The sequence below is a fragment of the Rattus norvegicus genome, chromosome X (assembly GCF_021556685.1).
Source record: "Rattus norvegicus strain SHRSP/BbbUtx chromosome X, alternate assembly SHRSP_T2T, whole genome shotgun sequence".
In the NCBI taxonomy this organism is placed as follows: domain Eukaryota; kingdom Metazoa; phylum Chordata; class Mammalia; order Rodentia; family Muridae; genus Rattus; species Rattus norvegicus.
The window spans coordinates 51355913-51373095 of record NC_141554.1 but is presented as its reverse complement, the minus strand read 5'-3'; the positions used below and the strand labels follow the sequence as shown (position 1 = coordinate 51373095).

Genomic DNA, 17183 nt, shown 5'->3' with positions numbered 1-17183 from the left:
ACAGAAACCCATCCACAAAATCTCTGAAGCAAATATGTCCTATTTTCAAGATATGCAGGGACAATGATTGAGCAGAGAGAGAGAGGGAATGGCCAGTCAATGTCTGGTCCAAACTCAGACCTATACCATGATCAAGAATCAATTCCTGACACTATTAATGATATTCTGTTATACTTGCAGAAAAGGAGTCTAGCATGACTCTCCTCTGAGAAGCTCCACACAGCAGGAAATGAAAACAGATACTGAGACACATAGCCAAACATTAGATGGAGCATAGGGAATCTTGATTAAGAGTTGGCAAGATTGAGGAACCCAGAGGAGATAGGGACTCCAAAGGAAGGTAAAAGAGCAAACTAACCTGGACCCTTGGGGGTTCCCAGAGACTGAGCCACCAAACAGAGAGCATTTCCTGAACTCTATCCTCCTCTATATTCCCACCCCAAATCCCCACCCAGAGACATATAGAGCTTATGTACAACTTGGTCTTCATAAGGCTTCTTAACACTTGATTATATGCAGTACCTGTTCTACCAAATCCAAACTTATTTAAGCCATGCATAAGACTTCTTTCTTTCTTTATTACCTAATATGTACAATATTCTTAGAAACTTAATTGTGCTGATTAGAGGGAGAAATTCTCTTCATACAGAGTCACCAATATGCACTGCTTTTATTTGTCACCTGTCACTGTTTTGTATCACTGAATCTTCTTTTTTACTTTTTATCATAGTCATTCCCATCCATTTCTTGATTAATTACTATGGGCTGACTTCTTCCAGAACAAACTTCTGTCTCTTTAATCCTCTATATCAGGATTTTTTGTTGCTTTCAGCTAGTATGATCTTGACAGACCTGTAGAAAACAAACTTCTATAGCCTGCTCTCTTTCATTCATCAATTGCTGTTCGTTGTACAGTGTTGACATGCAAGAATATTGAAAGTATGTCACTTGGTACTTTCTGATCATCTTAGACTATGTTCATCCTGTTATTGAGTGTTGGTCTCCCTGTATGGCCATTGCAAAATCAGAGATCAGCATTTATTGCTTCAATTTTTAAAGATAGAAAACCTTGCACTACATGCAAGTCAAACTAACCCTAAGCAAAATTTGTTTGTAAAGGGCACTCATGTCTTCTATTTAGTGTCTTGTGTTGCCAAATTTCAGAAGCTTTCTTCTCGAGGAATATAAACTTCACATCAGGTATCATTTGCTGGTATTTTTATGAAATTAAATTAATCATTTTCTTTGGTCACTTTTATATCACTCCCATATTTTGCCATCTTGCAATATTCCTGCTCATTCATCCTTCATGTCAAAGCTCAAATGTATGCAATAATCCTCTATTTTCTTGGGTTACTTCAGAGTTCCCTCATCTCTTTTCCTTTATGCATTGTTTCCTTTTACAGTTGTGAATTTAAAGACATCTTACACCTAATTTTTCTGATATCCCATGGTCTCTCAGTACATATGAGATACAGAGATATGTTTATTCCTTTTAGCTCCATCATAAGTTAATCTCTAGATTAAATCATAATATTAATTTTTCTGTCTGAAAGCAGAATATTGGGAAGGTAGAGGAGGTAATTTTGTCAGGATTCACAAATACTTTTCTATTGTCTGCATTTAAGTTCTAATGTTTATTGCTATCATAAAATATCTGTTCTTTTTCAGACTGTTATATTTTGGTATACATTTCTTTTATCTACTAGGAAAAGAATTTATATTTTAGTTTTATGAAATCATTTTAGACAATGCTTATTTAATAATGTCTCACTTATAATTTCTCTTTATTTAAGTTTAGTTTTAATTTTTAATAATGCCATTCTATTTTTACACCAGTTCTTATCCTGGATGTATCAAAAAATCAATATGAAACTATGCTAAGTGTCTTATTTTATTTTGTTCTCTGTAGGCATTGTTGATCCCTATTGCTCATTGGAATGTGAAGTTAACTGGCTGCCAGGTTTTAGTTCTCCAGACAGGGGAGAATTTTTGCTACAAGTCTCTGGAGGAAATACTTTGACACTGAAGTGTATTGCACATGTAATTATTTCTCTTCATTATGATTTTCATCTAGTGTATCTGGATTGTCTAGATATACAGTTGTCTTGGCCTCTTTATACATGTAAAAATTGAATTCATGTAATAATTTTTAGTTACTTCATAAAGCCTCTTGCCCACTAAGAATAAAACACTAACTCCTATATCCAAGAACATTATATAAACAACACTAGATTGACAGAGGCTCGAAAAATATGTAATACTATCATGGGAGCCATCTGAGAGTAACTTGTTCCATTAACAAACAACATAAAATATAGTAGAGAAAATTGTATTCCTACTATATTGCACAGTTAATCTAATACTCTAGTTAATAATTTAGTATGGGAAAGACAATATGCTTTATATAAGAGGAAACCAGGCTTTATGTTACTATAAAATGATTCTTACAATAAAAATGAAAGGTGTAACCTACAACTAAGTTTCTTTATTTCCATGGTAGTTCTTAAGCCAGGATGCTCTAACAAATATGAGTTTTGGTCATCAAGAGTGTATTTTGCTTGTGTATCCTAGCCAATGCCATACAAACTAGTGTACTTTCACTGAATTCCACCTATATTTTCTAGACATAATGATCTTTTGTGTTTCATTTATGAAGGTACTTGTAGTTTATATATAAGTGACTTTCGAATTTTAGGAATTGAAAGTCACTATCAGAACACATTAGAGTCTTTCTTCAGTTACAAGCTTGAAAGAAGCTAACTCCTACTAGCTTTGTTTATAAATCATGAATTATTCTTTCTCAAACTTGCATGGATGATATGGAAATATATTTCAAGTGTTTAGGTAACATGCTTCATTATCATTATTTTAACTCTCAGTATATGCATAGTATTTATCTCATGTGATTGGGTCTAATAAGTTTAATAATGTACTTTTGCTCACATACTCAACCTATATGTATTTTTAACATACACAAATGAGTAATTTAATAGTACAGATTTAAGAATAATAATAGATATTATTTATTGAGTAATTACTATGTGTCAATGCTGTACTAAAATCCTAAGGCATTTAATGTATATATTTATATATAGTATATGTAATTATAGTAATTACAGATGAAGAATTGGAAGACTAGCATGCTTAAGTAATTACTACAAGTTCACAAATGCCAGAAATAACTTAGTTGTAATTTATTTCCAGATCCAAACTGCCTTCACAGCCTGTAATATTACTTCTCTAGTAAAATTTGTTTTTCTGTTCCCTACCCCATTATTTAGTAAGAATGAAATAAACTATGAAATTAAAAAAAAATCTTGTGAGATAATTAGTGAATTAGACAAGGACCTAACTGAGAAAGCTAAACTGTAAAATAGATCATTTCAGGTAAAGCTCTGTAAGTTTAAAATTAACTCTGCAGAAAGAATGGAAAAAACAATGTGTTTAAATAAAATGTTAATTATGGTTTATCACATGTTTATAAAGCTGATTTACCTTTCTCTTGTTATGTTTTAGCTTTGTTTCAAAGCTTTTTATTCCAGTTACAGAAATGCTTTTCAAATAATTGTAAGAATGTGTTAAAGCCTAATATAATAACGATGTTTTATAAAGACATCATTAATTCTAGTGTAAAATGCACCTAACTGAATAGAACTTAGATATAATATGTTACAGTTACATATAATGCTTGATTAATATACTTTAATGCTGTAGATATATATTTTTGCCATATATGAAAATAGTATTCCATTATTTATTCGTTCTATGAAGAACTTTTCTTGGACAGAAGTCACAAATCCCTGGGCCTGTATAATTTTATCAAAGTGAAGTGTGCCCCCATTCTCATTTAGGCCAAGACAACTACATATTAAGCTCATTGAATATGGCTTCAAGTAAAAGCATGTCTGGGATATTTAATTTTTAACAACTTGTTCTCCTTATTACTTGACATTTGAATTCTTTTAAATACCAAAATATGTAGCAGAGAAAAGAGTAGCTCTTAGGGCCTTTCAATAATTAGTCAGTGTGTTAAATATGTTTCTTAATCTAGGAATCACTTTTGCTATATGGATATTATCAACCATCTGGAGATTTGGAGTGTGTGTGTGTGTGTGTGTGTGTGTGTGTGTGTGTGTGTGTGTGTGTGTGTGTCGTGACTGGGGAGAACACTCAGGACTTTGCATATGCTAAGGAAGCATTCTGCCAGTAAATTATGCTTCACTATTACTTTGAGGGAGTAACTTTTTATATATTATATTTTAATTTTTTGTCTTAAAGATTCAGAAAAATGTAATAATATGTTGTATTTTAAAATTCTGCATTAAGCTAAATTTTCATTTATATAACAGGGGTATGTTTTTGTCACTGCTTTCATTATTTGCTTCCCTTTCTAAATGAGAAAATTGGATTTCTTTTTTTGTCTATCTTAAGACCTTTTGAAACTATGAACAAGCCACACTAGATCAATTAATAACAGTTTTATATTTATAGGTTTAAATGTATGTATTTATATGGTAGAAAAGGTAAATGTTACTTAGATTTTTCTAAGGAAATCAATGAAATTATTTGACTTACTATTATTTTTGATAGTGTGTTCCTTCCTTTCATTATTAGGTTGGTCACACTAGAGTCACATTTTTAGAGCCGAGAATACTGTTCAGTAATTGTTCTCAAGGTTTAACTACTTGGAGGAAAGCCATTCTTCATAACATAGGGCAAAACCATGCTTATTTCAAGGTAATGCAGAATTTTTGTTATTTCTTATGTGGATCAGGTCATATTATGATTTGAATCAATTTGTTGGTTCCAAATATACTGTAGGTGTTAATATTTTACTATGTATAGATTTATATATTATTTATAATTATTATTTATAGATGGCAGTGTTCAAGTTATTATAAGTAGATTTCCTGAATACATTTTATCAAATTTGTTCTTCTACTTTCCCAAATTGTAAATTTTGCTCCCCCCTATTTTCCAGTCGTGTCATTTGGTTTTATTAAGAGAAAAAACTAAAAAGTGTTTTAAACATGAGTATCAAATAATGATACACTGAATAGTTCATTACACGCTTTCTTTTATCTTCAATTTTCTGTTTATAATCTGGATTGTTACAGTAGCAATATGGACTAGATTGAAGAAATCAGTTGTTGTAATTTGTATAATTTTGTCTATTTAACATAGTCAAGTTCTATTATAAAAATCACCTCATATCTTATGCCTAGTGAGCCTGTATGTATGAAGTAGTATAAATGCTTCCCTGTAAAACCTTTAATATTATCATTTTTGTAAGGCACTGTCACTTCTAACCAATTTTTGATTACAGGTTTGTGATCAAAGCCTTTTGTCTACCATTAATATTGTTCCATCAGAAGGAATAATTCCATTTGGGGGAATAACTGTTCTTAACATCTCCTGTACACCCACTGTAGCAGAAAAGTTTGATACAAGAGCAAAGGTATGTCTGTTCATATATTTGGTAATTCTTTTTCTCTATGTATATGTATATTTGTATATGTATTTATATGTGTCCATGTGTATATATTAATGTTGTATAAATCTTTATAACTATAAGTATATTATCACAAAATAATTGCATATATTTTTAATAAAATGTATTTATTTCCTCAACAATTAATGGAATTTTGAAGTTATTTCAGTAAAAAATAAGCTGTTATTTATGTAGAAATTGAATTAACTCTAAACATGCAGGCTTTAGAGATCTCAGAATAGCAATCATGCCCAAATCATGTAATATAAAATTAGGTAGCAGCACTTGGAGAGCAGTTTCTGAAAATTGTTTTTAAGAAACTTGATATCTGGTTTCTACTAAGTTAAAATGAATAATTTCCAATCAGCATGAGGCAGTTTTACATAAAATTTTATGATTTTGGCTCCTCTGAGTTTTGGCAATCTTCACTGTTCTCATAGAAATAGATTACTTTACCCATGGCATTAGTTAGGAAAGTAGGAAAATAGTAATTATGGGAAGTAGTAGACAGTTTCATCCTCTGTCTCTTGTAATCTTTCTTATCTTCCATGTTATTCCCTGACCTGTAGGTGTCAAGTTGGTGTTGTAGATGTTTTAATTAGAGTTAGGCACCCATGGCCATTTTTCTCTATATTTTCACCAGTTAAAATGTCATAGCCTACATATGCTATAAAATAGCTTATTTAAAGAGAAATGAAAACTATATTTACCTTTGGTTTTAATCATAAATATTTAGAGTGCAGTTAGAAATTGTACTGCTTTAGGATGGTGGCTATAGTAGGTTGTCCTCAGGAGTCTATAACTTCTCTTTGTGGGCAGTTCCCTTGGTTCCCAGTAGCAGACATTAATTCCTTCCATTAAGTGGATCTTAAGTCAGTCAACCCAATATAATAGTAAACTGTTGCACTACTGGAGGTAGCGTGGTTTGCAGGTCAGTGTGGTTTGTAGTCATTACAGGTAGGTAGGTCTACTGCTTGTGTAACACCTTCTAATATTACGAAAGCTAGTGCTCGGGAGGAGGAATCCTAGTCAGTTCAAGCTGCATTGCTCCATTCCTATAACCAAAATGTCTGGTATATTTATCATAGAGTCTTACCTTCCAGTTTTAGGAGTCAATCAAAGACAAAGTCAGTAGCCTATGTTGTTCTGGGAGTCTCTTAAATTCCTTTCAACAGCTATTCAAATGGAGTTTTAATAAGTTTGGACCTAGGATATTTGTTATTGTTGTTGACTCTTGTTTACTGTATTAATTTTTTAGGTAAACGTTTAGAATTCAGGCAGGCTATGGTTTAGGGTTAACTATGTTGAAATTTAAATGTATGGACCTGAAAAGACAAAACATTGGTCTTTCTAAGCTTTAGTTATCTTCATTTTGAAAGTAGGGTTCTTGAGAGAATTAAGCCATAGAATATCAGGTATTTAAAAACAAAATAATTGTTGAGGATAGTTTTAGCTATCCTGGGATTTTTGTTATTCCAGATGAATTTTCAAATTGTTCTGTCTAACTCTATGAAGAATTGGGTTGGAATTTTGATGGGGATTGCATTGAATCTGTAGATTGCTTTTGGTAAAATGGCCATATTTACTATATTAATCCTGCAAATCCATGAGCATGGGAGATCTTTCTGTCTTCTGAGAGCTTTAATTTCTTTCTTCAGAGGCTTGAAGTTCTTATCATACAGATCTTTCACTTGCATGGTTAAAGTCATTCCAAAGTATTTTATATTATTTGGGACTATTATGAAGGGTGTCGTTTCCCTAATTTCTTTCTCTGCTTGTTTCTCTTCTTTTTTTAAAATTTTATTCTCCATATTTATTAACTTGAGTATTTCTTATTTACATTTCGGTTGTTATTCCTCTTCCTTGGTTCTGGGCCAACATCCCCCTCTCCCCTCCCCTTCTAGATTGGTGTCCCCTCCCCATCCTCCCTGCATTACCACCCTCCCCCAACAATCCCGTTCAATGGGGGTTCAGTCTTGGCAGGACCAAGGGCTTTCCCTTCAACTGGTGCTCTTACTAGGCTATTCATTGCTACATATGAGGTTGGAGCCCAGGGTCAGTCCATATGTAGTCTTTGGGTAGTGGCTTAGTTCTGGAGCTCTGGTTGGTTGGCATTGTTGTTCATATGGGGTCTCGAGCCCCTTCAAGCTCTTTCAGTTCTTTCTAAGATTCCTTCAACGAGGGCCCCATTCTCAGTTCAGTGGTTTGCTGCTGGCATTTGCCTATGTATTTGCTGTGTTCTGGCTGTGCCTCTCAGGAGAGATCTACATCCGGTTCCTGTCAGTCTGCACTTCTTTGCTTCATCCATCTTATCAAGTTTGGTGGCTGTATATGTATGGGCCACATGTGGGGCAGGCTCTGAATGGGTGTTCCTTCTGCCTCTGTTCTAAACTTTGCCTACCTATTCCCTCCCAAGGGTATTCTTGTTCCACTTTTAAAGGAGTGAAGCATTTGCATTTTGGTCATCCTTCTTGAGTTTAATGTGTTCTGTGCATCTAGGTTAATTCAAGCATTTGGGCTAATACACATTTATCAATGAGTGCATACCATGTGTGTTTTTCTGTGATTGGGTTACCTCACTCAGGATGATATTTTCCAGTTCCATCCATTTGCCTATGAATTTCATAAAGTCATTTTTTTGATAGCTGAGTAATATTCCATTGTGTAGATGTACCACATTTTCTATATCCATTCCTCTCGTTAAGGGGATCTAGGTTCTTTCCAGCTTCTGGCTATTATAAATAAGGCTGCTATGAAGCTGGGTCCTCAGGTAGTTCAACGTCCACAATTTTTTGAGGAATCTCCATACTGATTTCCAGAATGGTTGTACCAGTCTGCAATCCCACCAACAATGGAGGAGTGTTCCTCTTTCTCCACATCCTCGCCAGCATTTGCTGTCACCTGAGTTTTTGATCTTTGCCATTCTGACTGTTGTGAGGTGAAATCTCAGGGTTGTTTTGATTTGCATTTCCCTTATGACTAAAGATGTTGAACATTTCTTTAGGTGTTTCTCAGCCATTCGGCATTCCTCAGCTGTGAATTCTTTGTTTAGCTCTGAACTCCATTTTTTAATAGGGTTATTTGTCTCCCTGTGGTCAAACTTCTTGAGTTCTTTGTATATTTTGGAGATAAGGTATCCATTGTAGGATTGGTAAAGATCTTTTCCCAATCTGTTGGTTGTTGCTTTGTTCTAACAACAGTGTCCTTTACCTTACAGAAGCTTTGCAGTTTTATGAGATCCCATTTGTCAATTCTCAATCTTAGAGCATAAGCCTTTGGTGTTTCGTTCAGGAACTTTTCTCCAGTGCCCATGTGTTCCAGATGCTTCCCTAGTTTTTCTTCTATTAGTTTGAGTGTATCTGGTTTGATGTGGAGGTCCTTGATCCACTTGGACTTAAGCTTTGTACAGGGTGATAAGCATGGATCGATCTGCAATCCTCTACAAGTTGACCTCCAGTTGAACCAGCACCATTTGCCGAAAATGCTATCTTTTTTTCCATTGGATGGTTTTGGCTCTTTTGTCAAAAATCAAGTGCCCATAGGTGTGTGAGTTCATTTCTGGGTCTTCAATTCTATTCCACTGGTCTATCTGTCTATCTCTGTACCAATACCATGCAGTTTTTATCACTATTGGTCTGTAATACTGCTTGAGTTCAGGGATAGTGATTCCCCCTGAAGTCCTTTTATTGTTGAGGATAGTTTTAGCTATCCTGGGTTTTTTGTTATTCCAGATGCATTTGCAAATTGTTCTGTCTAACTCTCTGAAGAACTGGATTGGTGTTTTGATGGGGATTGCATTGAATCTGTAGATCGCTTTTGGTAAAATGGACATTTTTACTATATTAATCCTGCCAATCCATGAGCATGGGAGATCTTTCCATTTTCTGAGGTCTTCTTCAATTTCTTTCTTCAGAGTCTTGAAGTTCTTATTGTACAGATCTTTTACTTGCTTGGTTAAAGTCACAGCGAGGTATTTTACATTATTTGGGACTATTATGAATGGTGTCGTTTCCCTAATTTCTTTCTCGGCTTGTTTCTCTTTTGTGTAGAGGAAGGCTACTGATTTATTTGAGTTAATTTTGTACCCAGCCACTTTGCTGAAGGTGTTTATCAGGTTTAGTAGTACTCTTGTGGAACTTTTGGGATCACTTAAATGTACTATCATATCATCTGCAAATAGTGATATTTTGACGTCTTCTTTTACAATATGTATCCCTTTGATCTACTTTTGTTGTCTGATTGCTCTGGCTAGAACTTCAAGATGTATATTGAATAAGTAGGGAGAGAGTGGGCAGCCTTGTCTAGTCCCTGATATTAGTGGAATTGCTTCAATTTTCTGTCCATTTAGTTTAATGTTAGCTACTGGTTTGCTGTATATGGCCTTCACTATGTTTAGGTATGGGCCTTGAATTCCTATTCTTCCCAGGACTTTTATCGTGAAGGAATGTTGAATTTTGTCAAATGCTTTCTCAGCATCCAGTGAAATGTTCATGTGGTTTTTATCCTTCAGTTTGTTTATACAGTGGATTGATGGTTTTCCCTACATTAAACCAACCCTGCAAACCTGAAATGAAGCCTCCTTGATCATGATGGATGATTGTTTTGATGTGCTCTTGGATTCAGTTTGCAAGAATTTTATTGAGTATTTTTGCATTGATATTCATAAGGGAAATTGGTCTGAAGTTCTCTTTCTTTGTTGGGTCTTTGTGTGGTTTAGGTATAAGGGTAATTGTGGCTTCATAGAAGGAATTCAGTAGTTCTCCTGTTTCAATTTTGTGGAATAGTTTGGATAGTATTGGTATGAGGCCTTCTATGAAGCTCTGATAGAATTCTGCACTGAAACCATGTGGACCTGGGCTCTATTTAGTTGGAAGACCTTTAATATGTGGTTCTATTTCGTTAGGAGTTATGGGGTTGTTTGAATAGTTTATCTGTTCCTGATTTACCTTCTGTACCTGATATCTGTCTAGGAAATTGTACATTTCCTCCAGATTTTCATGTTTTGTTGAATATAGGCTTTTGAAGCAGGATCTGATGATTTTTTGAATTTCCTCTGATTCTGTAGTTATGTCCCTCTTTTCATTACTGATTTTGTTAATTTGTACACACTCTCTATGTCCTCTCGTTAGTCTGGCTAAGGGTTTATCTATCTTGTTGATTTTCTCAAAGAACCAATTTTTGCTTCTATTGATTGATTTTTGCTTCTATGGTCCTTTTTGTTTCTACTTGGTTGATTTCAGCCCTGATTTTGATCATTTCCTACCTTCTACTCCACCTGCGTGTATTTGCATTTTTTGTTCTAGAGCTTTTAGGTGTGCTATCAAGCTGCTGATATATGCTCTCTCCTGTTTCTTTGTGCAGGCACTCAGGGCTATGAGTTTTCCTCTTAGCACAGCTTTCATTGTGTCCCATAAGTTTGGGTATGTTGTATCTTCATTTTCATTAAATTTTAAGAAGTCTTTAATTTCTTTCTTTATTTTTATTTGACCAGGTTATCATTGATTAGAGCATTGTTCCACTTCCATGTATGTGTGGGCGTTCTTCCCTTATTGTTAGTGAAGGCCAGCTTTAGCCCATGTTGGTCTGATAGGACACAAGGGATCATTTCTATCTTTGTGTATTCATTGAGACCTGTTTTATGAGCAATTATATGGTCAGTTTTGGAGAAAGTACCATGAGGTGGTGAGAAGAAGGTATATCCTTTTGTTTTAGGATAGAATGTTGTATAAATATCTGTTAAGTTCCTTTGTTTCATGACTTCTCTTAGTCTGTTTATGTCTCTGTTTAATTTCTGTTTCCATAATCTGTCCATTGATGATAGTGGGGTGTTGAAATCTCCTACTATTATTGTGTGAGGTGCAATGTGTGCTTTGAGCTTTAGTAAGGTTTCTTTTATGTCTGTACGGGCCCTTGTATTTGAAGCATAGATATTTAAGATTGAGGGTTCATCTTGATGGATTTTTCCTTTGATGAATATGAAGTGTCCTTCCTTATCTTTTTTCATTACTTTTTTTTGGAAATCGATTTTATTCAATATTAGAATGGCTAGTCCAGGTTGATTCTCCCTACCATTTGCTTGGAAAGTTTTTTTCCAGCCTTTCACTCTGAGGTAGTGTCTGTCTTTGTGTCTGTGGTGTGTTTCCTGTAGGCAGCAGAATGCAGGGTCCTCATTGCGTAACCAGTTTGTTAATCTATGTCTTTTTATTGGGGAATTGAATCCATTGATGTTGAGAGATATTAAGGAATATTGATTGTTGCTTCCTGTTATATTCGTATTTGGATGTGAGATTATATTTTTGTGCTTTTCTTCTCTTTGTTTTGTTGCCAAGACAATTAGTTCCTTGCTTTTTCTAGGATGTAGCTTGCCTCCTTATGTTGGGGTTTAACATTTATTATCCTTTGTAGGACTGGATTTGTAGAAAGATATTGTGTAAATTTGGTTTTGTCATGGAATATCTTGGTTTCTCCATCTATGTTAATTGAGAGTTTTGTTGGTTACAGTATCCTGGGCTGGCCTTTTTTTCTCTTAGGATCTGTATGATATCTGTCCAGGATCTTCTTGCTTTCATTTTTTCTGCTGAGAAGTCTGGTGTAATTCTGATAGGTCTGCCTTTATATGTTACTTGACCTTTTTCCCTTACTGCTTTTAAAATTCATTCTTTATTTTGTAAATTTGGTATTTTGACTTTTATGTGACAGGAGGAGTTTCTTTTCTTGTCCAATCTATTTGGAGTTGTGTAGGCTTCTTGTGTGTTTATGGGCATCTCTTTTTTTAGGTTAGGGACATTTTCTTCTATGATTTTGTTGAAAATATTTACTGGTTCTTTGAGCTGGGAGTCTTCACTCTCTTCTATAGCTATTATACTTAGGTTTGAGTCCTGGATTTCATGTATGTTTTGGACCAGTAGCTTTTTCCGTTTTACATTATTTTTGACAGTTGTGTAGATGATTTTTATGGAATCTTCCGCTCCTGAGATTCTCTCTTCTATCTCCTGTATTCTGTTGGTGATGCTTGTATCTACGCTCCTTGTCTCTTTCTTTGGTGTTCTATATCCAGGGTTGTATCCCTTTGTGCTTTGTTTATTGCTTCTATTTCCATTTTTAATTCCTTGACCTGTTTGATTGTGTTTTCCTGGAATTCTTTCAGAGATTTTTGTGATTCCTCTCTATAGGCTTCTTCTTCTTCTTCATTTATGTTTTCCTGCATTTTTCTAAGAGAGTTCTTTAGTTTTTTCTTGAAATCCTCCATCATCATGATCAAATGTGATTTAAAATCAAGATCTTGCTTTTCTGGTGTGTTTGGATGTTCAGTGTTTGCTTTGGTGGGAGAATTAGGCTCTGATGATGCCATATAGTCTTGGTTTCTATAGCTTGGGTTCTTGCGCTTTCCTCTTTCCATCAGGTTTTCTCTGGTGTTACCTTGTTCTGCCATTTCTGACAGTGGCTGGATCATCCTATAGGCCTGTGTGTCAGGAGTGCTGTATACCTGTTTTCCTCTTTCAGCCAGTTATGGGAAAAGAGTGTTCTACTTTAAGGCATGTAGTACTTCCTGTGTACTGGTCTTCAGCTGTTCCTGTGGACCTCTGTCCTGAGTCCACCAGGCAGGTGAATTGGAGCAGAAAAGTTGTTCTTACCTCTGGTCCAGGGGCTGAAGTCGCTCTTGGAGGGCTGCTTTTGATCTCTCTGTGAGGGTGGTAACCAGAAGGGCCTGCCCCATCTTTTCCTGGGGCCCTGGTGCACCCAGGTCCCATATGGCATTAGGCATTTTCCTCTGGAGTCAGAAATGTGGGCAGAGTCTAGTCTTTTCTGGCTTCCTAGGTGTGTCCGCCCATCTGAACGTTTAGCTCTCCCTCCCACGGGATTTGGGTACAGGGAACTGTTGACCAGGTCCCTACAGATCCGGGCAGTGTCTGGATCACAGTGGCACTTTAGTTATTTTTGAATAATCTGTTTTCTTCTTCTTCTTGGATTTTTTTTTAACATTTCAAATGTTATTCCCTTTCTTGGTTTCCTGTCTATAAGCCCCCTATCCCATCCCCCATCCCCAATCTTCTATGAAGGTGTTCCCCCTCCCCAACTCCTCCCCTTTCCTCCCCTTACTTTCCCCGATACTGGGCAGGGTTTCCAGCCTTGGCAGGACCAAGGGCTTCTCCTCCCCTTGGTGCCCAAAAGGCCATTCTCTGTTACATATGCAGCTGGAGCCATTGGTTTGTCCATGCGTAGTCTTGGGTAGTGGTTTAGTCCCTAGGAGCTCTGGTTTGTTGATATTGTTCTTCTTATGGGGTTGCAAACCCCTTCAGTTCCTATAATCTGTTTTAATTAAGGAAAAATATGTTATGTAGAATTATAGTCAGATCTAGTCAAATACATAGTATTTTGCAGGTAAATATATGTATGGTATCTAATTTCTAATAGTTGTGTGCTCAGTTTTCTAAGCAATATCTATGGAGCCAAAGAAAAAAATTGATAATAACCGTTAGAATAAATTTTTAAATATAAATTCATATATGCATACCTGCACACTTATACATATAATTTTTACTTAAATCATTTAAATTTCAAAGTATTATTTAGTGACATAAATTTTCATATATGTATGCATATAGTTTAATTTAATTTCCACAAAAATTAAAAGTTCTCTATTTTTTTTAATGAGGTTGCTATTCACCATGCAAATGTCATAGATCTTAGGATTGGTGGATCTGTTGAAATTGCTGATGTTGAAATCACACCTGTGAGTATGCCATTTGCTCGTTTGCTTAATTTACACTGTTATAGTTGTAGTGTATTCCTACTCAGTTATGTAATGTCTTCTGTTATTAATGTCGGTGATAAAGCAGAGTATTGAATTTTTATGAATAAACGACAGAATGTAGGTATAAAGAAGCTATCATGATTGCTAAAATTGCATAAATTCATTATGTTCTCATCTTTCATAAAAGGTGATGCTTTGACTATAGTGAAAGGATACTCATGTGCTGTGTGTGTGTGTATGTGTGTGTGTATGTGTCTGTGTGTGTCTATGTTTGTTTATCTGCCTTAGCTTTGTTATAATTGGTCTAATTTTGATTTTTGCAATGCTTATGATGTGTTTGTAATTTTTGATGAATTATTTTAATTGAATACCGTGTATCTACTATTGCTTTAATTTGCATAAAACTATACTGTATTTTTTACACTGCTGTAAAATGCTTTATATTTAAAAATATATATTTAAACATATATATGTATATATGCACACACACACATATATATATACATATATATATATTTAGGACCATCATTCCGTTGTTCTTCCCTTATGTTTTTTCTAGCTTTTGTTATTGCATGCAGTTATCATGATAGGTCACATGAATGTATCCTGGGTACAAAGGCTTCTTGAGATGTAGGGTATATTTATGTTTATTTTCACAAATAATTTCAAACATATATTGCTTTTGTCTTATTTTTCCATATTTAAATGCTCCACTAGTTGTGTTATGAGATTCAAAATGCTCATCTAATGAGTTGAAAATGCTCATCTAATGAGTTGAAAATAGATACCTCATTGTAGCCTTGATTTTATTTTTTGGACCTATTCTCAGATCAGATTTTCAAATTATTACCTATTCATAAATAGCATTTTTTCTATAATTGGTAATACATGTATACACTGACACACATGTGCATATAGAAATATATGCAGAGACACACAGACCCAAACACACACACTTATGTTTCTTAATCATCATCTTTTTTCTTTTTTTTTTTTTTTTTACTTTTTTCTTTTTTTTCCTTTTCAACATTTCAAAGAATGAGTTCTAGTCAATTTACCTGAAAAAACTTGCATTAATAAATGAGGCTGTTGTGTTTCCCCATTATTACATTTTTAAGATGCAACCTTTTATACTCTGGGAACTTCTCCACAGTTATCATTTTGGGATTTCTTTCAACATTGTTTATATCTTCCAATTGTTTCACAATCTAGTGCCGTTATGGTGCTAAACTCTAAAATATAAAGATTATAGAGTTTAACTGGCTGTCTCAGTACCTCAGTGCCAGTCTGTACTTTATTGACACAACAGTTGTTCTAGCATCAGGCTTTAATTTCTGATTCCAATTGTTCAGTGATAAAAACATGATATCTACAGACCAGCAGTCATTCAGCTAGCCTATTTAAGACTGTGGGATTATTAAAAATGAAGTGTGTAAGAGGTGATGGGAGGCACAAAGAAATCAAGGAAAATCTGGAAAATTGGCTTCTTTTAAAAATATAGAAATATTATAAGAATATGTTTTGGTTTAATCACATATGTGAAAATGTGGAGCCACTTGACAGCAGCTGATTATGATTTGACTCATGCTCTAGCAGACGTGTGGTTTTTCTTGCAGCTGATAGTTTCTGAGATTATGTGACATTTAGAATTCTGGGAATTGTTTAGAGGAGATATAATATACTGAAGTCCTGATAGGTTAGGTTGTTGGTCAGTGTGTGTGTGTGTGTGTGTGTGTGTGTGTGTGTGTGTGTGTGTGCGTGTATGTATGTAAATTAGATTCAGAGATTTCTGTGATCAAGATCCCAGAATAAAATATATCTTTCTAGTATTTCCATGTTCTTAAAAAACAAAATTCCATAACTGTCACTATAAAGGACTCAAAAAAAACATGATCAACATTACATATAAATACACAGTGACTGAGTTTGTACGTACAGGGAGGGTTTCCATTTTAGTTTTTATGGGTTTCTGAGTGTGTGAATGATTGGGTCTTTATTTCTTGTGCCTATTTTGGGCTGTTTTCATTTGTTTGTTTCTTTTATCCAATTCTGATTTATTAGTTTTTGCTTTGTCTTACTATAATTTATTTTATTATATTTTATTTAATTATTCCACAAATACTTCTTTTTTTCTGATGAGAGATAACAAAAAGGATGCATCCAGATAAGACAGGAGATAAGGAACAACTCGGCGGAGTAGATGGAGGGGAAGCCATAATCAGGATGTATTATACACAGAAAATCTATTTCAGTATCAGGAAGAAAAGAAAATTAAATCCTAGAAAAGCTAAAGTGTGTTTCCCTTTAGTATGATATATTATGGAAAAATATTGAACATTGAAGCTTTATATTACTCTATTTACTCATGCCAAATTCATTTTGGGGCATACTTTACAAAGCAATATAGAATAGAATCACTTAAAGTGCTTCATATTGATCATTGTTTATCAATAAGCCTTTATTATTTTGTAATTTAGATATGTAGCTGTCTTTTAAAATAATTTACTCATCACTTTTAGTAGTTTGCTTGTAATTCTCACAGTAAGATGAGGAGAATGAATACAAATTAGATACCAGCCTGTACCACTCCTGGGCATATAGCCAAAAGATGTTCCAACATATAACGTGGATACATGCTCTATTATGTTCATATCAGCCTCATTTATAATAGCCAGAAGCTGGAGAGAACCCAAACATTCCTAAACAGAGGAATGAACACAGAAAATGTGGTATAGTCACATAATGAACTACTACTCAGCTATCAAAAACAATGCCTTCATTAAATTCTTAGGCAAATGGATGGAAGCGGAAAATATCATCCTGAGTGAGGTAACTCAATCACAAAAGAACACACATGGTACACATTCACTGGTAAGTGGACATTGGTCCAAAAGCCTGAATTATATAAAAAACAATTCACAGACCATATGAACC

General features: G+C 34.5%; 1 protein-coding gene across 1 annotated transcript in view; it reads left to right on the top strand.

The window, feature by feature from the left end:
• Cfap47 (cilia and flagella associated protein 47) overlaps window positions 1-17183 on the top strand; it is a 344640-nt gene that overhangs the window by 63884 nt on the left and 263573 nt on the right. Inside the window, exons 16-19 of the mRNA XM_087600976.1 lie at window positions 1913-2043; window positions 4618-4740; window positions 5330-5461; window positions 14151-14228. Of these exons, the coding sequence (XP_087457102.1) occupies window positions 1913-2043; window positions 4618-4740; window positions 5330-5461; window positions 14151-14228 (464 nt within the window). The remainder of the gene's footprint in view (window positions 1-1912; window positions 2044-4617; window positions 4741-5329; window positions 5462-14150; window positions 14229-17183) is intronic.